General features: G+C 39.2%; 1 protein-coding gene across 1 annotated transcript; it reads left to right on the forward strand.

Annotated features, from left to right (window-relative positions):
* Positions 1-11,112: 11,112 nt before the first annotated feature.
* On the forward strand, positions 11,113-13,003 carry LOC129835796 (uncharacterized). The gene has a single exon (XM_055901574.1). The coding sequence runs from the start codon at positions 11,333-11,335 to the stop codon at positions 12,362-12,364; it is 1,032 nt and encodes a 343-aa protein (XP_055757549.1). The 5' UTR covers positions 11,113-11,332; the 3' UTR covers positions 12,365-13,003.
* Positions 13,004-27,383: the final 14,380 nt, after the last annotated feature.

Consider the following 27,383-nt stretch of genomic DNA (forward strand, 5'->3'; position numbering starts at 1 on the left):
AGTCGTTTGCGCCCAGATTTTGGGTACTCTCTCGCTATACCTAAGCTGGATGTCGTAATGAAGTCATTTTTAGAATTCTAACACGGCGATTGCATTAAGAACTAGTGTATCTATCATTTCCTATACAACATGTATTTTTTAGTAACGTTTATGTATAGTTATTTGGTCAGAATAGTTGAGTGCCATAAAAATATCCGCACATTCTGGGAAAAAGATGCTACGTTAGCACAATGTATAACCACTGATTTCAGCTCTAAATATGCACATTTTCGAACAAAACATAAGTGTATGTATAACCTCATGTTATAGGACTGCCATCTGATGAAGCTTATCAAGGTTAGTCAAAAATTATATCTTTTGCTGGTTTATTCACTATCGCTAACGTGCCTATTGCTATCGCTAACGTGCCTTGATGAATGAATGCGGTAGTGTGGTACGCTATTGTAGTAAGCTAATAATGCTATTTTGTGTTTTCGCTGTAAAACACTTAAAAAAAATCGGAAATATTGGCTGGATTCACAAGATGTTTGTCTTTAACCTGTTGAGGCTGGGGGCGCTGTTGTCACTATTTATGGTAATCGTGTAATATTTGAAACGGCTTCCTACAAAATTCTTGATCGTACAATATGCATATTATTATTATTATTGGATAGAAAACAGTCTATAGTTTCTATAGGAGTTGAAATTTTGTCTCTAAGTGGAACAGAACCCATTCTACAGCAATTTCCCTGACATGGAGTCAGATTTCAGAAATTTGGGCCACTGTTCTGGAGTCAGTTTTAAAGCCAATGTTATTCCTATGAGTATACGGACACTGCTTACGTCTTCCCCTGGATGCCTTTACGTGATGACGATTTGAATGGGGTCGATTGCGCGTTCACAGGCACTATAAATTAAAAAACCCTGTAGCTAGTCACTCTTTTGGAGCTGCGTCATGCGCCTGGAGGACACCGACCCGCACCTGTTCCAAGCATTAGTGTTGGGAGTAATCTTTCTCCGGTCATGTTAACCTGTCTAGGATGAGGGTGCCGCTAGCGGCACTCCCCCCCCCACCCCCACTGAAAAACCAGTGCCGCGAAATTCAAAAAAAATATTTTTTTTAAATATTTAACTTTCACACATTAAAGTCCAATACAGCTAATGAAAGACACAGATCTTGTGAATCCAGCCAACATGTCGATTTTTAAAATGTTTTACAGGGAAGACACAATATGTAAAGATGTACATCTATTACCTAAAAACACATTAGCATAATCCACCATCTTTTATTTGTACACCAACACCAGTAGCTATCACCAATTCGGCTAAACTAAGATTTTTATAGCCCCTAACCAAGAAAAAAACTCATCAGATGAGTCTGATAACATATTTATGGTATGGGATAGGTTTTGTTAGAAAAATGTGCATATTTCAGGTAGATGGCATAGGTTACAATTGCACCCACCGTCACAAATGGACTAGAATAACTACATAGAGCAACGTGTTTACCTACTTACTAATCATCAAACATTTCGTAAAAATACACAGCATACACTAATCGAAAGACACAGATCCTGTGAATACAGACAATATTTCAGATTTTCTAAGTGTCTTACAGCGAAAACACAATAAATCATTATATTAGCATAGCACATGTGCAAACATTACCCCAGCATTAATTCTAGCCAAAGTGAGCGATAACGTAAACATCGCCAAAATATATTATTTTTTTCACTAACCTTCTCAGAATTCTTCAGATGACACCCCTGTAACATCACATTACAACATGCATATACAGTTTGTTCGAAAATGTGCATATTTAGCCACCAAAATCATGGTTAGACAATGGGGAAAGTAGCCCAGCTGGTGAGAAAATGTCCGTGCGCCATATTAGACAGTGATCTACTCGTATACATAAATACTCATAAACGTGACTAAAAAATATAGGGTGGACAGCGATTGATAGACAATTTAATTCTTAATACAATCGCGGAATTACATTTTTTAAATTATCCTTACTTTTCAATACAGTTTGCGCCAAGCGAAGCTACGTGCTTCGGTCCTATTTGTGACGGTAGCTGTGATGGTAGCTGCAATGTAAAACTGATTTATACCTCAAATATGCACATTTTTCGAACAAAACATAGATTTATTGTATAACATGTTATAAGACTGTCATCTGATGAAGTTGTTTCTTGGTTAGTTTGGTTGGTTCTTGGTTAGTTAGGTTGGCTTTGTGCATGCTACCTGTGCTGTGAAAAATGTCTGTCCTTTTTTGTATTTGGTGGTGAGCTAACATAAATATATGTGGTGTTTTCGCTGTAAAACATTTTAAAAATCACAGCCAGAAGAAGTTTATCACTAAAACAATACAGAAATACACTAAGGAGTAAAGAATAAGAAGGAACAGCACATCAGAAATCAGCTCAATGGAAGTGAAGAATACATAGAGTCTAACTATTTTTGGGAAAATTGGAAAACACTAAACAAACAACACAAAGAGTTATCTATCCAAAACGTAGATGTATGGATAAACCACTTCTCCAATCTTTTTGGCCCTATAACAAAGAACAAACAGCAAAAACATCTCACTCCCGCAGAGGGGAAGAGGTATGGAGGTGTTTTGACACCTCACGCTCATTGTAAATTATAAGGCAGCAGACCAACTCTGTTCTGGTGTCTAATGTGAATGATCAGAATGTCTGTGGACCTTATGGAGAATCTACCTCAGAACTTGTCACGCTTCTCGTGCGCTGAAGGAAGAGTGGACCAAGGTTCAGCATTTAGTGTTCATGATTTAATCCAAAAAAACAATCGAACAAAAAGGAGAACGAAAGCGAAACAGTTCTGTCTGGTGCAGACACAAAACAGAAAACAGAAAATAACTACCCACAAAACACAGGTGGGAAAAGGCTACCTAAGTATGGTTCTCAATCAGAGACAACGATAGACAGCTGCCTCTGATTGAGAACCACACCTGGCCAAACACCTAGAAATAGACAACATAGAACAAAAACATAGAATGCCCACCCCAACTCACAGAACTGTAACATGCAATAAATGGACTTTGGGACATTATATTTTATCAGCCAAAACAGTGGTAACAATGATATGAAAATTAATGTAAAAAACATTGTAACTTGAAGAGTTTTCCTGATTATGTACATGATGTTTACATACTTTTCGTTGTGTAGAAAATATCCAGATGAAAGAGAATGTTTTGGTGACGATAAGACAATTCAGTTGTCTAAACGAGATCGGAACAATTTATAAATACCTTGCCTTTTAACGAGCTACGCCTAGGGAACCCAGAGAGCATGCCATGAAGATGGAAACGTCCCTATTGACCATAGGGTATAAAGCATTTGAGTTATTAATCAACATATCCGACTAAGTTGACCGCAAGCGGCAGCCGAGGTCAACGACTCGTGCCAAATGCAACACGAGGTTGAAGAAGACAAAGGAACCTCTTAACAATCAATGCTACGCTTGAGTAGCTGTATCTGTATCTAAGAAGGTGAAGCAGGACCATACAACGGTTTAAAATATATGTACACAAACAATAAGTGTGCGGTTAAAATGGGCAAAAAAACACACATTTCTTTCCACAGGGCCGTGGGGTGAGACAGGGATGCAGCAAAAGCCCCACCCTGTAACGGTCCTGACCTGTTTTATGTTGTTTTTGTATGTGTTTATGGTCAGGGCGTGTGTTTTGGGTGGGCAGTCTATGTTTTGTATTTCTAGGTTGGTTTTTGTGTTCGGCCTGGTATGATTCTCAATTAGAGACAGGTGTGTATCGTTTGTCTCTAATTGAGAGTCATACTAAGGCAGCCAGGGTTTCACTGGGGTTTTGTGGGTGTTTGTTCCTGTGTCCTCACAGGACGGTTGAAGGTTAGTCACGTTTGTTGTTTTGTAGTTTTTGTAGTGTCTTGTTTGCTGTTTTCATTAAAAGATGGCTTATTTCCCTCAATCCGCATCTTGGTCCTATCCATGCTCCTCCTCGTCTAAGGGGGAGAACAACAATGACTACCTTTACACACCCTCTTCAACATATATATATATATATATATATATATATACAGAGCCCCAGGACAGCAACACAATTAGACACAACCAAATCATGATAAAACTAAAAGATAATTACATGACACATATGAAAAAATAAACAAAAAAACAATGCAAACTAGAATGCTATTTGGCCCTAAACAGAGAGTACACGGTGGCAGAATACTTGACCACTGGGACTGACCCCAAATTAAGGTAAACCTTGACTTTATACAGGCTCGGTGAGCATAGCCTTGATATTGAGAAAGGCAGCCGTAGGCAGACTTGGCTCTCAAGAGAAGACAGGTTATGTGCACACTGCCCACAAAATTAGGTAGAAATTGATCTGCACTTCCTAACCTCCTGCCAAATGTATGACCATATTAGAGACACATATTTCCCTCAGATTACACAGATCCACAAAGAATTAGAAAAATCCAATTCTGATAAATTTCCGTATGGGTGAAATACCACAGAGTGCAATAACAGCAATTGTAAATAAAACCCTTAAAACCCTTCTTTGTTTATTTATTTTCCCTTTGTACTTTAACTATTTGCACATTGTTTCAAAACTATATATAGCCATAATATGACATCTGGAATATCTCTATTCCTTTGGAACTTTTGTGAGTGTAATGTTTAATGTTTATTTCACTTTTGTTTTTTAGCTATTTCACTTGCTTTCGCAAAGTAACATGTTTCCCATGCCAAACAAGCCTTTTAAATTAAAATTAATTGAATTGAGAGAGGGAGAAGGAGAGATAGAGAGGGAGATAATGAAGTATGATTACAGTGTGTGTGCAGTTCTGCAGAAGAGTTTGCATGAGTTCTCCTGCATGCTCATAGGTCAGTGTGGCTGGGGTACATGAAACACCTTCCCACTTGTGTGTTTTCAGGAGGAAGTTGTTTTTCGAGGTTACTGACAAAGGTTCCCCTTCTATGTTTCAAGTAACATGTTGTTGTATTGTAACTTCATGTGATTGTTGGTCTCCATAGCGACCTGCTTCTGTCTCTCAGGAACAGTGACCATAGACATCCTATTAAATTACTAGAGGGGTTATGTCATAGACTTCTCAGTTTCGAAATGGGGTCAAAATGGCAGCCATATTGTTCAGGAAGAAATCCAAACCAGTCTAATTGGAATGAATGGCAGTAGAGGCATAATCCTAATTTTACTTATGCAGGAAAATAAAAGTAAGGCATGTAATATATCAGAAATCGTGTAAAAGAAACTAAACTATTGTCAAATAAGTATAAATACATTTTATACGGGTTTTATACCAATTGTCTGTACAAATAGCCTTTGAAATATACACAGAGTATACAAAACATAAAAAACACCTTACCATTACATAGACTGACCAGATGAATCCAGGTAAAAAAGCTATGATCCCTCACTGATGTCACTTGTTAAATTCCACTTCGATCAGTGTAGATGAAGGGGAGGAGGCAGGTTAAGAAGGATTTTTAAGCCTTGACACAACTGATACATGGATTGAGGTGAATGGGCTCCCGAGTGGCACAGTGGTCAAAGACACTGCATCTCAGTGCAAGAGGTGTCACTGCAGTATCTGATTTGAATCCAGGGGTATCACATCCGGCTGTGATTGCGAGTCCCATAGGGCGGCACACAATTGGCTCAGTTTTGTCCGGCTTTGCCTGGGGTAGGCCGTCATTGTAAATAATAATTTGTTCTTAACTGACTTGCCTGGTTAAATAAAAAATATTTAAGTGCCTTTGAATGGGGTATGATAGTAGGTGCCAGACCTGTCAAGAACTGCAATGATTCTGGGTTTTTCACGCTCAACAGTGTCTAGTGTGTATCAAGAATGGTCCACCACCCAAATTCATTATTATACACAATATCTTTTCACAGAACTGGCAAACCATGATTGAGCAACTCCCTGACCAAAATGGCTGCCATTTATCCCATCGTAAGAAGGTTCATGTCCATTCAGGTATTCTAATCCCTAATTATATGGCAGTGAAACTATGACCTCTGCTGTCTGTCTGTCCTGTCCTGTCCTGTCCTGTCCTGTCCTGTCCTGTCCTGTCCTGTCCGTCCGTCCGTCCGTCTGTCTGTCTGTCCACATAGGTCTAAACACAGACACGTAAACCCCCTAACTGGAACAGTGGTCTTACCAACCATGCAGGGAAATATCAGAGTCAGACAACCACTAATGTCATGAATCACCTTGACCTTGTCTGTAGGATGAGGAGGACATATGAACTGTTAGTCATGCATAGGTAGGTTAGCACTTGGAATTCAACAAAGTGATGGAAACATTCATTATTGTTACCATGTTCCATATTCTGACTTATGAGTCTGACCTTTGTTTACTTGGAAGACCCCTTTGCAATCATAGGTGTGAATGTCCACATTTCATTTTTCCATTTATTAAAAACAGTCAAGACATTTGTGTGTATTGGTTGTAGAACTACAGTAGTTTAATGTTAAAGTATAGTGAGAGGTGAGAGGAGACATTTTGTTTTCCACATTTAACCCAACCCCTCTGAATCAGAGAGGTGCAGGGGGCTACCTTAATCGCCATCCATGTCATCGGTGCCCGGGGAGCAGTCTCGGTTACACTCTTAACCACTAGGTTACCTGCCTCCTCCCCAAAGATGGACATCATATTGTACAATTTGTGTCTCCCCTTCTCGCAGGCCTAGATTAGATGGTTGCAGTCAAGACAAGGTGGTTTTTATTGATATATTTGTCAGTGTCAGCAGGGTAGGCCTAACCTAACCTGTGATTTGTCGTATAAAACAAAATCTGTTTCCAGTCATATGAAGTGTATAATAATTCCATGAAATGTGTTTATCAAAGGCTACATTTTTCCCGAGCAAAGGAATGAAAAGAAACGTCCTGAGTTAAATTAATAGCCTAATTTATGACTATCCAATTACTCATCACATTAGGATTAGTAGGCTTTCATTAGTCTACACGTGTGATGATAAATGCATATAATGGTTTATTAAAATGGGGAATTCTTATGGTGAAAAAAAACCTCACATGCAGCCAATGAGAGAGACATGCTAATAGCTAGACTACAAGCTATCTAGCTAGCTAATGTTGGCTAACTTAGTGTGGTTTTTAACACCTGGTTAGCATAACAGCTAACAGCTAAACTAAACTCGAAAAACTATAATACTTACCAGTGATGAAATGATCGGAGCAGACCCTGTAATGACTGCTGTCTGGGTTTAGGTCTTGACACGTTTCTTCATTTTTCTTTCAGTTCATTTCATAACAGTAGTTTGGATCAACGAAAGTAAATGGCAAAGAAATAAGACAATAATTAGTCTGGGTATATAAAATAATAAAGGTTGCTGCTGAAGAAAGTGTATATTTTCTCTGAAAGCAGCTGACTTTGTGATAGGAGGTGTACTGGGCTGTAGCACTAAGGTGCATGACATGAAAATAGAGCATAGGATCCTAAACAATTTGAATAGAGGTACATTAACTCAAGGAGACATGCTCTTTCCACCTTGTCCATCACTCTGAAGCCCCTCCCTTTCTTTGGTCAGCTGATTTCACAGAATAGGCCTGTATTGTCACCACCAGCAGTATTTTCCCAGGCACTGCTTTAGCTGATTTGGTTCTGAGTTTTAATAAAAGACAACAAAACAAATCCTTCTCTAAGGTTGTTATTCACAAATGTTACTAAAGAACATTGGAAAAGCAGGTAAATGTGCCTAGACTGATATATCATTGTAGTTTTTTGATGCATGGGATTAACACTGCATGGTATGATGTGAAGCAATGAGATTAGGCATTTATAATTTTTTTATGTACATATATCCAAATGTTTTTTAAAAATGTGTTAACCACAAAACTATCTTTGTTTCATTGTTGCCCTTTATAGTTTTAGTAGTAAATTATATCTTTGTAATCGCAAGTTCTGTCACCACCTGTCACATGAGTCTACAGTCTACACTTCTTGTCTTCAGCCATTGAAACATGTCTGACCTTGTTGACTCACTAATAAAGTGTATTCCTTTTCAATATATTAGTCATTATATGACCTTTATTGAGATCTGTGACCTCTTAGTTCATGCCTGCAGCATCATCACTGATTATGACAAATATGAACTTCATAGGACCAATGAAACAGAATTAGAGCTCTTTGTCCTCTGTAAGGGTGTTGATGACACAAGTTTACTGGAGAACTGAGACGAAGTAGAGACTCTGGACAGGGTGGATATTCGTATAATAAAAAGCAGTTTTATTCAGAGGTAAAGATATCTGATACAAACATGCATGGACTCGTTCATTCAGCTCGTAATGAACCTGCAGACAGAGCCCAGATAACAGAAATACATAGTCATTTTATACAGGACAGAAAGTAGGTTGAGTCTGGTAGATCTGGTTTTCTGGTTGGTCCTGATCAGGTTGTTGTCTTCTCAGATTGGTCCGGATGAGCTGTGCGTCATCCTTCTGAGTCTTGTATCAAAAGTTCTTTGTTACCAAAATGTTCAGCTAAAATAGGAGATTAGGTGTGTGCGCAGATGTTCTTATTTAATCGGTGTTTATGAAAGGTTTATGTCAGCCCTCTGTCCTCGGTTATGTGTGTGTCTCATTATCTCGTGGGATGCAGACCCAAGCACTCTTGCTCAAGGCCTTCCCTGCCTTATCAGTGTTTATGAATGTTCTGTGTCAGCCATCTGTCTCTGGTGTGTGTGTGTGTCTCAGTTTCTGCTTGTGAGAAACCCTGTTTTTTAGAAAGAAGTTAGTTATAACAATGTAATAGCAATATGCTTGTGTTATTACAATGGTATTTCTTACAAGGGCTATATGTATCAGTTAACAACATTTGAAGTTCCCCTACATCCCATGGTCTGTAGACAAGTTCAGCATGCAACAACAAAAAATATCCGAAGCTCCGCTTGTACAAAAATAGTAATCAACATTTCTTATAATGAAACTAAGATTGACATAACATGTTGGCCATTTGTTCTCTTACCAAAAACACTAAGCAATCGAATAACAAAAAGCATTAAACCTGTGTGGTCAAAAACTGTTTGCTGCTGTGCCTAGAGCTTAGTTTGCCCATATTACCACCCCCCTATATGGCAATAAGGAAAGGGTCCCTGGGAGAAAAGGGGGTATGTGACTAGCCGAGACTCCATATTGCCAATTTAGCAAATAAACACATTCAAGTTTATTTCATAATTCCTCACGTTCATCATACATTCAAAATCAAAATAGCAATATGACATGATGATATATTCTAAGTGAAACAAAACCATTAAAATAGCACAAATAAAGAATAGAGAATTTGGCTCCAACTGCCTCTCTACTGAAGAAATCTCCTTTGTTTTTGTGAATCCTGCCAACTATCCGGCACCCTCAACTGAAGAAATTATCTCTCTTCTCTGAAATCAGCTGACTTGGTGAGAAGGGGTGTACAGTACTGGAGTGGTGAGGTTAGGTGGGAGGAGAATGCTGGGCTGTTCCACTATAAGACCTGCAACACACATCACCTCTTTCTCTTTCTTCTTCTCTATTCTTGTGACTGCAGAACTGAAACAAACCATCTCCAGGAGTAGAGGTAAATTAAAATGGATGAAAAGATGCAAACATTTTATTTAGTCTGAATCTCAAACTGAACACTTTGAGCACTCGATATGCGCTTTGACGAGTCAGTCGAGTCAATCTTAAATGCTAGTTGTTGAGTCACCGAATGACACAGTAGAAGCATCTTTATCGAATGGACATCCTGTGCTAGTGGTGGAGAGTCGACTCTAAAATAATCGATTCCTCGACTCGTTGCCGTTGACTCCCGGTGTCGGCTCCCATGTCTCGGTGTAAAGCTTCGATTCCACTTGGAATCGACTCCTAGACCCGTAAGATTCAGTATTTGTGCAAAGGATGAGACTGAGTAGTTGCCATAGGCTACTTCAGAGAATACAAACTCTCGCATCTACCAGGCAGAATCAGAACCGTGCATCCAGTAATCAGAAGCTGTATCTCGCAATGCTTTATTTCACAATTGCTTGGCTTGCAATGTCTCGCAAGTTAACTAAAGTAGGGGAAATCAATGAGTAGGCTATTCTACACGCAAACGACTAAAGACTAAACACACACATCTTTCATAGAGAAGATATTGAGAAAGAACAGGTGAGCCAGCGAGGAAGAGAGAGGAGGGGCAGGCAGACAGTTGGAACCAAGCGCATAGGCTATCTTGGTAATTAGTATCTTGCAATGTCTTGTCTTGCAATGCCTCATAAATTCATCAAACGTATATTAAAGTATAGATTAGGCTATCAAGGAGAATGGCAAAGCTATTCTATAGTTTTTCTTTAGCTAATGGATAAAAGTGTATTGGTAGGCTTATTTGGTCATCAAGCCTAACATTTCGCGAAGCTATGCGAGGTACACCAAAAGGGAAGCCCTGAGCTGAATGAAAAAAAAGGCTCTCAAATAGCTAGGTGGATGAACAAGAAGTTTAGATTGCTGAACGTATAGAGACTCAACTTTGCAGCAATTAAAATTGTGTTGGGGGTTTCAACATTAAACTTAAAAATGCAGTGAAACCAGATACCTTGTCCTTTAAGTTGGCATGACTTCCAATTCGTTGAAACTATGTTTTCCATTTACAGAGCTTAATCAACTGTATCTTCCCTGGGTAGATCACACAACTAAAATACCATCATGGCAAGCAAGTGAGTGTCAGCAGATGTCATTGTTTTTTCAAATGCTGTTGATGTTTTATAGATTATTGACAGATGCAAACCATACACATCCATAGGCCATTTTATCAGACCCAGATTAAGCCTAACTCGGGACTAAAATGCATGCTAAATGAAGAATATCCATTGAAAGTATTTTTGTCAAGAACAAGGCTTTATCTGGATCTGGAAAAACAAGTCCCCACAGTCCACTTGATTTGATAAGTATTTATGTAATTGGTTGAACGCGATATAACATTTTAAGCAAAAAATGTTGCCCTCAGATCTCTCAGATAACTTATGATTCTTCCTATAGAGTGAAATATAATTGTAAAGTATATTTAAGAATACATTATAAATGTTATATTATAACATACAGTATGTTTATTTATTTCCCGAAACTAGGGACACATCTTCAAAAATTCAAGACATAATTTCACAAAGAAACAAAAAAAGTATTCTTATCAACCAAGGACCTCCTGAACGGTACAAACTGGTAACAAACAAACAGAGACTGGACAAGGATGATAAACTCAGAAGATGTACCTTTGGGGAGAGAGATCCCACCAAGGTCAACAAAAACATTCTGGTAGTGGGAGAGACAGGAACAGGGAAGTCAACTCTGATCAATGTAATGGTCAATTATGTCCTGGGTGTAGAGTGGGAGGACAAAGTCTGGTTTGAGATTGTGGAGGAGAAAATAGAGGAGGAAAAAAAAAAGACTGAAAGTCGAACTACAGCGATCACTGTTTATGAGGTATTCGGGTTTGAGGGCCTGAGAGTCCCCTACTCTCTCACCATCATTGACACTCCTGGGTATGGAGACACCAGAGGGATTGGAGAAAACCAACTGATTGCTGAAAAAATGTTTGAGTTGTTAAGGTCTACAGATGGGATTCATCAAATTGATGCTGTTGGTTTAGTGGTGAAGTCAAGTGCAAATCGACTCACTGTTGAACAGAGGTACATATTTGATGCAGTTTTGTCTTTATTTGGCAAAGACATGGAGAAGAACATCGTGGCCCTCATCACACACTCAGATGGTGTGGAACCTACTAATGCTCTACAGGCCTTAGAAGATGCTCATGTCCCCCTTGCAAAAGATGACAGCAATCAATCTATATATTTCCTATTCAACAACTCTCAAATAAAGAGTCTTACCTCTGCAAAAGCAACCCAGGCCAAGAAAGAAGAACGTATCTTGAAGAATTTATGGGACCTATCAAAGGACGGCATGGAGGAATTCACAGAGTTCCTGGATAGAATAACACCTCAAAATCTGAAGATGACTGAAGGAGTACTGAGAGACCGCAAACAGCTAGAAGCATGTATCAGCAACTTGCATGAGCGGATTGAAATGATTGATCTGAAACAGAATGAAATCAAGCAAACTCAAGAAGCCCTGGAGAAACACAAGAAAGAAAGGGACGAAAACAAGAACTTTTCATACACTTTTGAAGAGCCTTACAAAGAGAAAGTACCAATAGAATCATCATGGTGGCGTTTTACTAAACAGGCTACCACATGCAGTGTCTGTAAGGAGAACTGCCACTATCCAGACTGCTGGTGGGTTACTGATCTCTCATGGTGTAGTGTGATGAAAGATGAACACTGCATTGTGTGTACTGGGAATTGTCACTACACCAAGCATGACAAAGAAAACTAAAAATATGTTATCAAGACCAGACTGGTTCTTAACACACATGAAGATTTGAAAAATATGTATGAAATCAATAAGAAAGCGGCTGGGGAGAAAGGGACTCTGATCAGTAGACTCCAGACAGAGTTGGAGCAGTTCACACCTGAGAAAGCCAGACTGGTGGAAGAATCCTACCAGTGTGTCATCAAACTGGAAGAGAAAGCCTTAAATACCAGCTCACTGTCCACTGCTCAGCATCTGGACTTCCTGATTGAGAAGGTGAAGGAGACAGGAAACACAGAGAAGGTTCAGAAACTGGAGGAGATGAAGAAGAGAGCTAAGAAGGAACACAATGGAGTAATGAGTTACTTCAGAACTGGATATAATTGAGTTAGGAGTTAACGGATGGTGGGGCGCATTATTCATTTATTCTGAATTGTGGGATAATTATCTCAGTGCTTTTTTCTCAGATGTTGAGTATTGTACATGTAGCCTATCTAGTAACTTAGCCTATCTAATAAAACATAATTATATTTTAAATCAGATAAAACATTATTTTGTCACTTGAACATCATTGTATCTGAATGCATTACTCATCTCATATGTATATACTGTATTCTATACTATTCTACTGTATCTTAGTCCATGCCGCTCTGACATTGCTTGTACATACAGTGGGGAGAACAAGTATTTGATACACTGCCGATTTTGCAGGTTTTCCTACTTACAAAGCATGTAGAGGTCTGTAATTTTTATAAATTTAAAATCCAGAAAATCACATTGTATGATTTTTAAGTAATTAATTGGCATTTTATTGCATGACATAAGTATTTGATCACCTACCAACCAGTAAGAATTCCGGCTCTCACAGACCTGTTAGTTTTTCTTTAAGAAGCCCTCCTGTTCTCTACTCATTACCTGTATTAACTGCACCTGTTTGAACTCGTTACCTGTATAAAAGACACCTGTCAACACACTCAAGCAAACAGACTCCAACCTCTCCACAATGGCCAAGACCAGAGAGCTTTGTAAGGACATCAGGGATAAAAGTGTAGACCTGCACAAGGCTGGGATGGGCTACAGGACAATAGGCAAGCAGCTTGGTGAGAAGGCAACAACTTTTGGCACAATTATTAGAAAATGGAAGAAGTTCAAGATGACGGTCAATCACCCTCGGTCTGGGGCTCCATGCAAGATCTCACCTCGTGGGGCAATAATGATCATGAGGAAGGTAAGGGATCAGCCCAGAACTACACGGCAGGACCTGGTCAATGACCTGAAGAGAGCTGGGACCACAGTCTCAAAGAAAACCATTAGTAACACACTACGCCGTCGTAGTTCTCCCCACTGTATATGTGTATATTCTTAATTCATTCCTTACTTAGATTTGTGTGTATTGGGTATATGTTGTGAAATTGTTAGATATTGCTGCACTGTCAGTGCTAGAATCACAAGCATTTCGCCCCACCCGCAATAACATTGCTAAACACTTGTATGTGACCAATAAAAATGTATTTGATGTACAAAATGTAACATGTTCATTAAAATGTATGGGGGGGAAACAAAAAGCTTTTGTAATACATTATCACTAGCAATCACTAACAATGTTTAGGGGTAATTGATGACCAGAGGTATTGCATAGAGCCCCTTAGGGGTCATGAAACAGCAATGCTAATCCCTTCCTTGTTTTTTCATGCGTTCCCCCTCATGTAGGCTACCATGACGGTCCCACTTTACGGATAACATAATTATTGCAGCCTAAATTAATTATATTTAGCTAATTAATTCTTCAGATGGTGATGATTACTGACCATTCAAAAAAGAATCCTACCAGTGTGTCATCAAACTGGAAGAGATATCACTGTCCACTGCAGGGCATCTGGACAGAAACACAGAGAAGGTTCATAAACTGGAGGAGATGAACACAGAATAGAGATGAAAAGAAAAGGGCTGTTCTTCAAGATATACTAGACTATATATAAGGGGGACCATATTTCTGTTTTCATTTCACCAAAGTAATGTAATGCCTACAATAATAACAAACTTCAGAAATATTTCAGAATTCAGAAAATGTCCAAATCAGGCTTATACGACTATGAGTGATTACATCAACACTGAAAACAACAACACTAACAGACAATAGTTGGAGCTTAGAGTATATTGTGAAAATTGAGATTGATGAGACACCTGGTGGATTGTATTGGATGTTCACTATACTAGACAGTATCACATTATTGTAATGTGGACAACTGAGGACGTTATATGGTCTTGTCGTCTCTGAAATTCACCCGTCCCTGACAGGGATAGAGGGGGACCTCCTATTGTGCAGTACACTGTGTGTCTGGTTTGTTGACATTACTCCCAAATGCTTTTAGCTGTAATTGACTGTCATACTTCTGTAGTTCCACCACACAACCAACTGGATGTGACAGAAGATACTGAAATGGATAGATCACTTTTATAGTTATGTTTGTAACTATAAACTGGTTCGAGCCCTGAATGCTGATTGGCTGAAAGCCATGGTATATCAGACCATACGTAAACCATGGATATGACAACTTATTTTTACTGTTCTAATTACGTTGGTAGCCTATTTATAATAGCAATAAGGCACATTGGGGGTTACTGGTATATGGCCAATATACCTTTGCTAAGGGCTGTATCCAGAAACTCTGCGTTGTGTCGTGCTAATGAACAGCCTTTAGCCATGGTATATTGGACATATACCATACCCCCTCGTGCCTTATTGCTTTAATATGCCTTCTCATCTTATTAATAATTATACATACATTATATACTGGAAAAAGTATTACAGAAAAATAAGTATATACTCAGATGATTGGTTGGTGGGTCTGTGGGTGGGTTGGTTGGTGAGTGGATTGGTTGGTTGAATGGTTCATTGTTAATTGATTGATTGTGTGCTTTGATAGTTTTACCTATATTTTTTATTGCTATTGTATGGTCTGAGTCAGGGTTGAGGTCAATTCTAATGGAAAACAGTCAATTCATGAATTTTACTGAAGTTCAAATAGAATGTTTTTCCTATTTCTTCTCAATAAGCTGAAAAGGAAAATATATTTATGTGAAAAGTTTTACTATTTTAGGATGTTAAATTCATATCACTTACTGAATTGAATGTCAACTAATTCGAATTGACCCCAGCACTGATCTTGGTCAATGATATACACTACATGACCACAATTATGTGGACACCTGCTAGTCAAACATCTCATTCTAACATCATGGGCATTAATATGGAGTTGGTCCCCCTTTGCTGCCACAACAGCCACAACTCTTCTGGGAAGGCTTTCCACTAGATGTTGGAACATTGTTGCGGGGACCTGAATCCATTCAGCCACGAGATCATTAGTGTGGTTGGTCACTGATGTTGGGCAGTTGGCATTCCAATTAATTCCAAAGGTGCTCAAGGGGGTTGCGGTCAGTTCTTCTACACCGAAGACTGACGATTTATACGCTCTATGCGCTTCAGCACACGGTGGTCCCGTTCTGTGAGCTTTTGTGGCCTACCACTTCACGGCTGAGTCGCTGTTGCTACTAGACGTTTCCACTTCACAACAACAGCACATGCAGTTGACCAGGGCAGCCCTAGCAGGTGTCGTGTCTTTGCTATGGATTAAGTGATATATGACATGCTATTTTATAAAATGATTTCTCTATAATTAATATTACCTGATGAAACTAATCAAGTAAATGTAATTAAATAGGAGGTTGGAGCACCAAGGAAGAATGTTTATAGAGCTGTTGTCTTCTGAATAAACTCTTAAAGACCTGGTAATCTTTTATATCAATAGCAGTCAATTGTTATTCGTCACCTTAGTCATTCTCATCTGAACGTCGTAAAATTCTTGGTTATCTTCACGAACCCTGGCTAACAAGTTGAATCAGCAATACAGAATTTGGTTTAATTATTTATTTACTAAATACCTAAATAATCACACAGAATTACATATACACAGGATGGATCATACATTGATTACTAATTATGTCATACAAGAAAACGTCCCCAGCGAACGGAACCGATATGACAGGTTGGTTACACAAAGAAAGGGGGTTGTGTTTGAATGAAAGCACAGGAAGACTGAGAAACAAAAGGATTGGGTCTCTATCGGACCTCATGAAGCTATGCTATCGTAAATACAGAATCTTGTGTTTTCTAAATAACCGCCCATTTGTAAAGGGAAAATGCAAGAAATATTTACTCTGAGCTGCGCTTCGATAGATTGGTCATAGATGGAAGGCTGGGTTTCCCAGCAAATATCTCCCTTGTCCTTTGAAGAATATGTCTTGTGGTAGAACGGGTACGTTGTAGTACCCTGTCTTTCTGAAGAGATTGTCCTTTCTTTCCTAACCCACGTTTACAACTGCTGCTGCTAACTCAACGTCTTGGATGTATCACTTCTTTAGTGAATAAGAGTTCAAAGTTCATATCAAGTTGCCATACTATAAGCTCATGCTATTTTCTGGCTGGTATAGTCGAAATTCATCCTTCCAGCGTGTCGATCGTCACCTCCACGTTGAAATTCACACTTCTAAACGTATGGACATCAGTCCTCACGTCACCGGGAACACAATGTTAATTTTGTTAGATTGTAGTTGTTCAACCTTTCGCAACCATAGCTCACGCTGAGGTTGGCTTAGTTCTGTCGTTGATATTAGCCCATTTAAATGTATGGACAGCAGTCACCACGTCATCGGGGTGTCTGGTTAGACTGTAAACTCTACTTCCAGACTCACATTAAATAAAGGTGAAATAAAAAAAGTAAAAAAATCGGGAACACAATGTTGACTTTCGTCAATGGGCTTTTGTAATGGTGGAGAGAAGGGCTTGTTTCATAGTTCACAACCAATAGTTCACTAATGAAAACAATTCTCTCATTTAGAAGCTAAAATTAAATGTAATATTTTCATAAATTGTTTCATATTTAAACATTTAAATTGCACAACAATTCCATGTGAATCTGATAACTACAATGTGTAGACTTTCCAATAAATAGTTTGTCATCCTATCATCAGTAATAATGTCTCAGACGACAACTGATCTGACATCTTATTCTTTAACTTCTCTGCGCTACGGATCCCTTTAGCTGGATCATTTTCCTAAACAACCGCTGAATTGCAGGGCGCAAATAAATACAAATATTTATAATCCTGCAATCACAAGTGAAATATACCAAAACACAGCTTAGCTTGTTGTTAATCCACCTATCGTGTCAGATTTTGAAAATATGCTTTGCAGAGAAAGCAACCCAAGCTTTTGTGAGTGTATCAATCAATGCTACAACAGCTAGCTCCAAATTAGCATGGTCACAAAAGTCAGAAAAGCAATAAAATTAATCGCATACCTTTGATAATCTTCGGATGTTTGCACTCACGAGACTCCCAATTACACAATAAATGTTATTTTTGTTCGATAAATATTACTTTTATAACTTCTTATGGCTGAAGGGGAAGTATTGAGTAGCTTGGATGAAAGGATGCTCATTTCAAACGGCCTGCTCCTCAGTCATAGTTCAGTCATAGTTCCTAATATTTTCATATTATTATTAGTATTGGATAGAAAACACAAAAGTTTCTAAAACTGTTTGAATTATGTCTGTATGTCTGTGAGGCAAAATCCTGAGTTGAAATCAAAACAGGAAGTCAGAAATCTGAGCTTGTGTGTATTCACCAGAGTCCCTTAAGAAATCCAATTGAGTTATGAATGATGTTGCACTGCCTAGTGGTTCCACTTGATGTCAGCAATCAATAGAAATTCCAATGAGACTTCTATGATGTTGTGGGAGGGAATGAGAGCAGAATCAGTCAGGTGTCCATCAAGCAGCCATGTCCTGATCATGCCTTTTCTTCATGCAAGACAGTGACGTTCCATTGCTCACGCAGACAAGAACGAATACTCCGGTTGGAACTTTATTGAAGCTATATGTTAACCTGTCTGGCTCTGGTGTTCCGCTAGCGGAGCTCCTCCCACATTCCACTGAAAAGGCAGAGCGCGAAATTCAAAATATATTTTTTAGAAATATTTAACTTTCACACATTAACAAGTCCAATACAGCAAATAAAAGATACACATCTTGTGAATCCAGTCAACATGTCCGATTTTTTAAATGTTCTACAGCGAAAACACCACATATTTATGTTAGCTCACCACCAAATACAAAAAAGGACAGACATTTTTCACAGCACAGGTAGCATGCACAAAGCCAACCTAACTAACCAAGAACCAACCAAACTAACCAAGAAACAACTTCATCAGATGACAGTCTTATAACATGTTATAAAATAAATCTATGTTTTGTTCAAAAAATGTGCATATTTGAGGTATAAATCAGTTTTACATTGCAGCTACCATCACAGCTACCGTCACAAATAGGACCGAAGCAGCCAGAGTAATTACAGACACCAACGTCAAATACCTAAATACTCATCATAAAACATTTCTGAAAAATCGATGGTGTACAGCAAATTAGACAAACATCTTGTGAATCCAGCCAATATTTCTCATTTTTTAAGTGTTTTACAGCGAAAACACAATATAGCATTATATTAGCTTACTACAATAGCCTACCACACTACCGCATTCATTCATCAAGGCACGTTAGCAATAGCAATAGGCACGATAGCAAATAAACCAGCAAAAGATATATAATCTTTGACTAACCTTGATAAGCTTCATCAGATGACAGTCCTATAACATCAGGTTATACAAACACTTATGTTTTGTTCGAAAATGTGCATATTTAGAGCTGAAATCAGTGGTTATACATGGTGCTAACGTAGCAGCTTTTTCCCACAACGTCCGGATATTTTTCGGACACTTTTTCTGACACACATATTCTGACCAAATAACTATTCATAAACATAACCAAAAAATACATGTTGTATAGGAAATGATAGATACACTAGTTCTTAATGCAATCGCCGTGTTAGAATTCTAAAAATAACTTCATTACGATATGCAGTTTACGTTATGGCGAGAGCGTGCCCAGAACCTGGCCGCAAACTACTAGTTCACATGTACGACAGATATATGAAATAACATCATAAAATGGGTCCTACTTTTGCTGATCTTCCATCAGAATGTTGTACAAGGGGTCCTTTGTCCAGAACAATCGTTGTTTGGTTTTAGAACGGCCTTTTTCCCTCTCGATTTAGCAAGCAGACTTGCCAAGTGGCGCGAATCTCTCCATCGTCAACAAACTCAGAGAACGGAAAACGACAAAACTCCCGAAAAAATTTCAATAATCGATTAATATATTGAAAAAACATACTTTACGATGATATTGTCACATGTATCAAATAAAATCAAAGCCGGAGATATTAGTCGTCCATAACGACAGCTTATCAGAAGGCAAATCCAGGTCCCTTCACGCGCTCTCCAGAAAACAGGAAACTGGTGATACGTCATGCCGAGAGCTATTATTCGACACCAGATGAAGTTACACACTCCATTTCTTCTCTCACTGCCTGTCGACATCTAGTGGAAGACGCATGAAGTGCATCTAAACTAATAAATATCAAGGACTTTAATAGGCAGGCCCTAGAACAGTGCATCGATTTCAGATTTTCCACTTCCTGTCAGGAAGTTTGCTGCAAAAGGAGTTCTGTTTTACTCACAGATATAATTCAAACGGTTTTAGAAACTAGAGTGTTTTCTATCCAATAGTAATAATAATATGCATATTGTACGAGCAAGAATTGAGTACGAGGCCGTTTAAATTGGGCACGATTTACCCCCAAAGTGAAAACAGCGCCCTCTGTCCTCAACAGGTTAAAAACATCCTAATGATTGATTCAGTACTTAGTTTGAAATGTTTCTTCGACCGGTAATATCACATTTTGAGGTTTTTGTCTGATATAACGCTGACCAGAATTAGCGTTTGGATATGCAAACCAGACGGGCTAACAAAAGAAGGTATTTGGACATAAATAACGCATTTTTTCGAACAAAACAAACATTTATTGTGGACCTGGGATTCCTGGTGTGCTTTCTGATCTAGATCATCAAAGGTAATGGAATATTTATCATGCATTTTATTGTTTATAGTGACATCTTTGCAGCTGTGGTATGCTACTTTTGAGCGCCGCCTCAGATTATAACGTGCAATTATTTTTCCGTAAAGTTTTTTTAAAAATCTGACATAGCGGTTGCATTAAGGAGAGGTTTATCTATAATTCAATGTGTATAACTTGTATTATCATCTATATTTATGATGAGTATTCATGTTGAAACGATGGGCTATGCAAAGTCACTTGATGTTTTTGCATTTAGTGAATCTTGTAGCCTCAATGTAAACTCAGATTTTTTATATAAATATGAATTTAATCAAACAAAACATGCATGTATTGTGTAACATGAAGTCCTATGAGTGTCATCTGATGAAAATAATTGAAGGTTAGTAATTCATTTTATCTCTATTCTGGTTTTTGTGAAGCTATCTTTAGCTGGGAAAAATGGCTGTGATTATTTTTGGTTTTGTGGTGACCTAACATAATCGTTTGTAGTGCTTTCGCTGAAAAGCCTATTTGAAATCGGACACTTTGGTGGGATTAACAACAAGATTACCTTTAAAATGATATAAGACACATGAATGTCTGAGGAATTTTAATTATGAGATTTCTGGTTTTTGAATTTGGCGCCCTGCACTTGGACTGGCTGTTGTCATATCGGTCCCGTTACCGGGACTGCAGCCATAAGATTATAACAAAAATACGCCATTTGGGTTGAGCGTTATGTTCAGAAAACTAAAGCCTCGTTCCGTTCGACAAAAATTCCAAAAAGTATCCGTAATGTTCGTAGAAACATGTCAAATGTTTTTTATAATCAATCATCAGGTTGTTTTTAACAAACATAATCGATAATATTCCAACCGGACCGTAACCTATTCAATTAAAGAGAGAAAGAAAATGGAGAGCTACCCCTCTCGTGCAGGAACTAATCAAAGGACACCTGACTCGTTTTGAAAAATCTTGCAAATTTTTGTAAATATAAACCTGAAATGTCTAAAGCCTGGTCACAGCCTGAGGAAGCCATTGGAAAAGGAATCTGGTTGATACCCATTTAAATGGAAGAAAGACGGGCAAGGAAACACAGATTAAAAAATATATATTCACTTTCGGGTTAGATTTCCTCAGGTTTTCACCTGCAGAATCAGTTTTGTTATACTCACAGACAATATTTTGACCGTTTTGGAAACTTTGGAGTGTTTTCTATCCTAATCTGTAAATTATATGCATATTCTATGATCTGGACCTGAGAATTAGTCTGTTTACCTTGGGAACGTTATTTTAAAAAATAAATAAAAATCTGACCCCTAGCATCAAGAGGTTAACAAAGGGCTTTCTAAGAGTCTAATCTGTAGAGTAGAGAGAGAAAAGTGGGAAAGGTATTTATGAGGGTCATAAACCTCACCAACAGAGCAACGTCATGACACGGGATAGAAATTTAATGATTTGACTTGTTGGAAAGATGGCATCCTATGGTGGTGCCACGTTGGAAGTCACGGAGCTCTTCAGTAAGGCCATTCTACTGCCAATGTTTGTCTACGGAGATTGCATGGCTGTGTGGGTAATGTGTCTCCTATTGTGCAGAACATCGGGCAGCTGGTTTCTGTATTTAGGGCTCCCGAGTGGCGCAGTGGTCTAAGACACTGCATCTCAGTGCAAGAAACGTCTCTGAAGTACCTGGTTTGAATCCAGGCTGCATCAAGTCCGGGTGTGATTGGTAGTCCCATAGAGCGGCGCACAAAGACAAGATCCCACACTGAAGGAGGGAAAAAGGGCTGCCTAAGAATGATCCCCAATCAGAGGCAGCTGTCTTTCATTGTCTCTGATTGGGGATCATACTTAGGCAGCCCTTTTTCCCTCCTTCAGTGTGGGATCTTGTCTTTGTTTGAGTGCATGTAGTTTGCACGACAAAGCTTTTCGTTCGTTGTATTGTTTATCTTGATGGAACATTTAAATAAAAGAATGTACGCCTACCACGCTGCACCTTGGTCTCCTTCCGACGACAAATGTTACAATTCTTTGCAATGTTATAAAAACATGGCTTGAACGTCCTGGAAATAAGTAGTTTTTGAAGAGATAAGGTTTTTCTAGGACACTGACAATGGATAAATGATGAAAACAGGAGTTACCTGCAGGGGAAGTTCATCTTTACAGGACCTTTTTCTGGCTGATATGATGCATCCTACACCAATTAGCACACCAACGAAGAAGACTACACCAATACCACCCACAATTCTCCTAACTGGTGATGCTGCAGATCTCCCCTTCTCTCCAATACCTGAGCGGTCACACACACACATAAAGTATAAAGTACTAGACTATTAAACAATGCTAGAGGTATGCACAGAAGGTGCAAGAACCAGTAAAATTTGTAAAGATAACTTTGCATGACTCTAGACATTACAAGAAATTACATGTAAGCAGAAACATGTGGTCGATTATACCAAAAACGAAACTGCACAAAACTCACCCTGCACTGTTAGTCGGTATGTAACCGTTGACTCTTTCCAATTTCTTCACTGGTTGCATTTGCAATATAAGTTCCACTGTCTGTATGTATCAGATTATTAATGCACAGAGAATGTTTCATATGGTTATAATCCACCTTCTCCTTGAATATAGAAGATATCTCTTTTTCCTCAACTATTACATCACTTTTGAACAGCCATGTAATTCCTTTGAGTTTATCAGGTAGTTCTGCAACAGCCAGACACACTGAACCTCCCTTCAACCCATACTGGTCAATTGGAGGGTCTTCAGCCAAGTCCCTAAAGAGTGAAGTAACAGGTTTACTAGGTGCAAGGGTTGAACCTGTTTTTTCAGCAAGTAATAAAATACTAAACCCAAACAAGGTTAAAATAAATACAACTGTGTTAATTTACTTACATTTTGATTTATGATTCCTTCTCCTAACCATTATACATTTATAAATGTTTGTTCTGTCAAATCAACTATGTGGAAATGCAAACACCACACTTGTTTGCTGTGTAATTATGCTAATGATGTTCTCTTCATTACAATTGCCCATGTGTATGCTGTTCAGTATCTGAATCTGGGTTGGGTTCAATATATATATATTTACACTCTAACAATAATAGGCTAAAAATAACCATTTTTTTGCCTATTTTAGCCTATTACTATTATTATTATTATTATTATTTTGACCCAACCAGCTGGGTTGTGTAAATAACCCAACATGTTGTGTTGGGATTACCAGAATTTTTTTACATTTAAGCATCAGTTGTATGTTTTACTCTCATATGCTTTACTCTCATGCTGGGTTGACCTACTGTAGCAGCTGTTTTTTTAAATGTAATCCTTAGGTTCATTTCAAGAGGTGTGGCTTATTAGGGGCATGGTTTTCAGCTAGATCTTATTGGTCACTCATGAGATGTCACGATCGTCTTCATTAGAGAGAGTGGACCAAGGCGCAGCGTGTGAAAAATACATCTTTATTTCGAAGAGAGAGAAAACACAAAACAAACACTATACATAAACTGAAAACAAAACAACAAAACGACCGTGAAGCTACAAACGTTAGTGCACAGACAAGCAACAAACGTTCAACATAGACAATTACCCACAAACAGCTAAAGCCAATGGCTGCCTTAAATATGTCTCCCAATCAGAGACAACAATAACCAGCTGTCTCTGATTGAGAACCAATTCAGGCAACCATAGACTTTCCTAGACACCTATACTAAACACTAACCCATCTACTCTATTTAACCCCCTAAACCATACAACACCCTAGACAATACAAAAACACACAAAGACAACCCACCCCAACTCACGCCCTGACCAACTAAATAAATAAAAGAAAAAGGAACAATAGGTCAGGAACGTGACATGAGAGTTGGCACGCCCTGAACATATAGAGCCCTTGGTTCTCTATGGTATAGTAGGTCAGGGCGTGACTAGGGGGTGATCTAGTATATTTATTTCTATGTTGGTGTGCTTGGTATGGTTCCCAATTAGAGGCAGCTGGTAATCGTTGCCTCTAATTGGGGATCTAATTTCGTTTGCCTTTTTCCCACCTGTGTTTTGTGGGATATTGTTTAGAGTTCGTGCATGTAGCACCTCTGTCACAGTTCGTTGTTTCTTTCTTTTTGTTTGGAAGTTCGCTAAAATAAATTTGTGGAACTTGAATCACACTGCGCCTTGGTCTGTCTCTCCACACAACCGTGACAAGAGTAGGCCTAAATGCCTTTCCTGTTCATCATGTTAACGGTGAAGTTTTATTTTTTTTACAACCAAATTGCTATTTTTTATGTCAATGGCATGTTGTGGATGAGTCCAAACACTTTTTTTGCGATTTATAATTATTTTTGAGAAACTTACACCAGCTGCACTTCCTCATTGCTTGTTGTGCAGTATCAGCACATGCAAAAGACATTGACAAAATCTCTTAAAACACCCAAATACGTCCTTTTAGAAATGGACAGTATAGTGATTTAGGTCTTTTAGATGTTGTACACATTAAATTGTGTAATTCCAAACTTTATCAATATACTGACAGCTTTGGCTTTTCTAAAATGACGTATTTGGGTGTTTTTGGAGCCTTTATTGATGTTTTTTCGGGACCCCCATATTACACGATGAGGAATGGATTTGTTGCTTAGCGTAAGCACAGATACAATAAGACATATTTCACTATATAAATGTGAAGCATCCACTTGGTGTTTCCACTCACTACCAAATATGTGGAAAAAACATGTGAAATCATGTTTTTTCCGGTCCCTTTAACATGCCATGTTAAAGGGACCCTTTAACATGCCATTTACATCAAAAACTGAGATTTGGTTAAAAAAATTACTTCTCCTTTAACACAGTGTCCAAAGAAGGGCCAGAAGTATACAGAATGGTGTCGTCTGCGTAGAGGTGGATCAGAGACTCACCAGCAGCAAGAGCGACATCGTTGATGTATACAGAGAAGAGAGTCGGTCCAAGAATTGAACCCTGTGGCACCCCCATAGAGACTGCCAGAGGCCCGGACAACAGACCATCCGATTTGACACACTGAAGTCTATCAGAGAAGTAGTTGGTGAACCAGGCGAGGCAATCATTTGAGAAACCAAGGCTGTCGAGTCTGCCGATGAGGATGTGGTGATTGACAGAGACGAAAGCCTTGGCCAGGTCAATGAATACGACTGCACAGTATTGTTTCTTATCGATGGGATATCGTTTAGGACCTTGAGCGTGGCTGAGGTGCACCCATGACCAGCTCTGAAACCAGATTGCATAGCGGAGAAGGTATGGTGGGATTCAAAATGGTCGGTAATCTGTTTTTTGACTTGGCTTTCGAAGACCTTAGAAAGGCAGGGTAGGATAGATATGTCTGTGTCAGTTTGGGTCAAGAGTGTCGCCCCATTTGAAGAGGGGGATGACCGCAGCTGCTTTCCAATCTTTGGGAATCGCAGACGACACGAAAGAGAGGTTGAACAGGCTAGTAATAGGGGTGGCAACAATTTCGGCAGATAATTTTCGAAAGAAAGGGTCCAGATTGTCTAGCCCAGCTGATTTGTAGGGGTCCAGATTTTGCAGCTCTTTCAGAACATCAGCTGACTGGATTTGGGAGAAGGAGAAATGGGGAAGGCTTGGACGAGTTGCTGTGGGGGGTGCAGTGCTGTTGACCGGGGTAGGGGTAGCCAGGTGGAAAGCATGGCCAGCCGTAGAAAAATGCTTATTGAAATTCTCAATTATAGTGGATTTATCGGTGGTGACAGTGTTTCCTATGTTCAGTGCAGTGGGCGGATGGGAGGAGGTGTTCTTATTCTCCATGGACTTTACAGTGTCCCAGAACGTTTTTGAGTTTGTTGCAGGAAGCAAATTTCTGCTTGAAAAAGCTAGCCTTGGCTTTTCTAACTGCCTGTGTATATTGGTTTGTAGCTTCCCTGAAAAGTTGCATATCACGGGGGCTGTTCGATGCTAATGCAGAACGCCATAGGATGTTTTTGTGTTGGTTAAGGGCAGTCAGGTCTGGAGAGAACCAAGGGCTATATCTGTTCCTGGTTCTAAATTTCTTGAATGGGGCATGCTTATTTAAGATGGTGAGGAAGGCATTTAAAAAAAATAACCAGGCCTCCTCTACTGACGGGATGAGATCAATAACCTTCCAGGAAACCCCGGCCAGGTCGATTAGAAAGGCCTGCTCGCTGAAGTGTTTCAGGGAGTGTTTGACAGTGATGAGTGGAGGTTGTTTGACCTCTGACCCATTACGGATGCAGGCAATGAGGCAGTGATCGCTTAGATCTTGGTTGAAAACATCAGAGGTGTATTTAGAGGGCAAGTTGGTTAGGATGATATCTATGAGGGTGCCCATGTTTTCGGCTTTGGGGTGGTACCTGGTAGGTTCATTGATCATTTGTGTGAGATTGAGGGCATCAGCAGGTCTGGGACAGGTAGCACGTCCGGTGAACAGGTCAGGGTTCCATAGCCGCAGGCAGAACAGTTGAAACTGGAGCCGCAGCAAGGCCAGGTGGACTGGGGACAGCAAGGAGTCATCATGCCAGGTTGTCTTGATGCATGGTCCTAGGTCTCAGGTCCTCCGAGAGAGAGAAAGAAAGAGAGAAGGAGAGAATTAGAGAGAGCATACTTAAATTCACACAGGACACCGGATAAGACACGAGAGGTACTACAGATGTAACAAACTGACCCTAGCCCCCCGGCACATAAACTACTGCAACATAAATACTGGAGGCTGAGACAGGAGGGGTCAGGAGACACTGTGGCCCCATCCGATGATACCCCCAGACAGGGCCAAACAGGAAGGATTTGACCCCACCCACTTTGCCAAAGCACAGCCCCCACACCACTAGAGGGATATCTTCAACCACCAACTTACCATCCTGAGACTATGACCTCTGCTGTCTGTCTGTCTGACCACGTAGGTCTAAACACATACACAACATACACCCCCTAACTGGAACAGTGGTCTTACCAACCATGCAGGGAAATATCAGTCAGTCAGACAACCACTAATGTCATGAATCACCTTGACTTTGTCTGTATGATGAGGAGG

The sequence above is a fragment of the Salvelinus fontinalis genome, chromosome 36, assembly GCF_029448725.1.
Source record: "Salvelinus fontinalis isolate EN_2023a chromosome 36, ASM2944872v1, whole genome shotgun sequence".
Taxonomy (NCBI): domain Eukaryota; kingdom Metazoa; phylum Chordata; class Actinopteri; order Salmoniformes; family Salmonidae; genus Salvelinus; species Salvelinus fontinalis.

What these genes read in the sequence shown, in the direction of transcription:
- LOC129835796 (XM_055901574.1), top strand. Translation starts at nt 11,333, where the DNA reads ATGGTCAATTATGTCCTGGGTGTAGAGTGGGAGGACAAAGTCTGGTTT.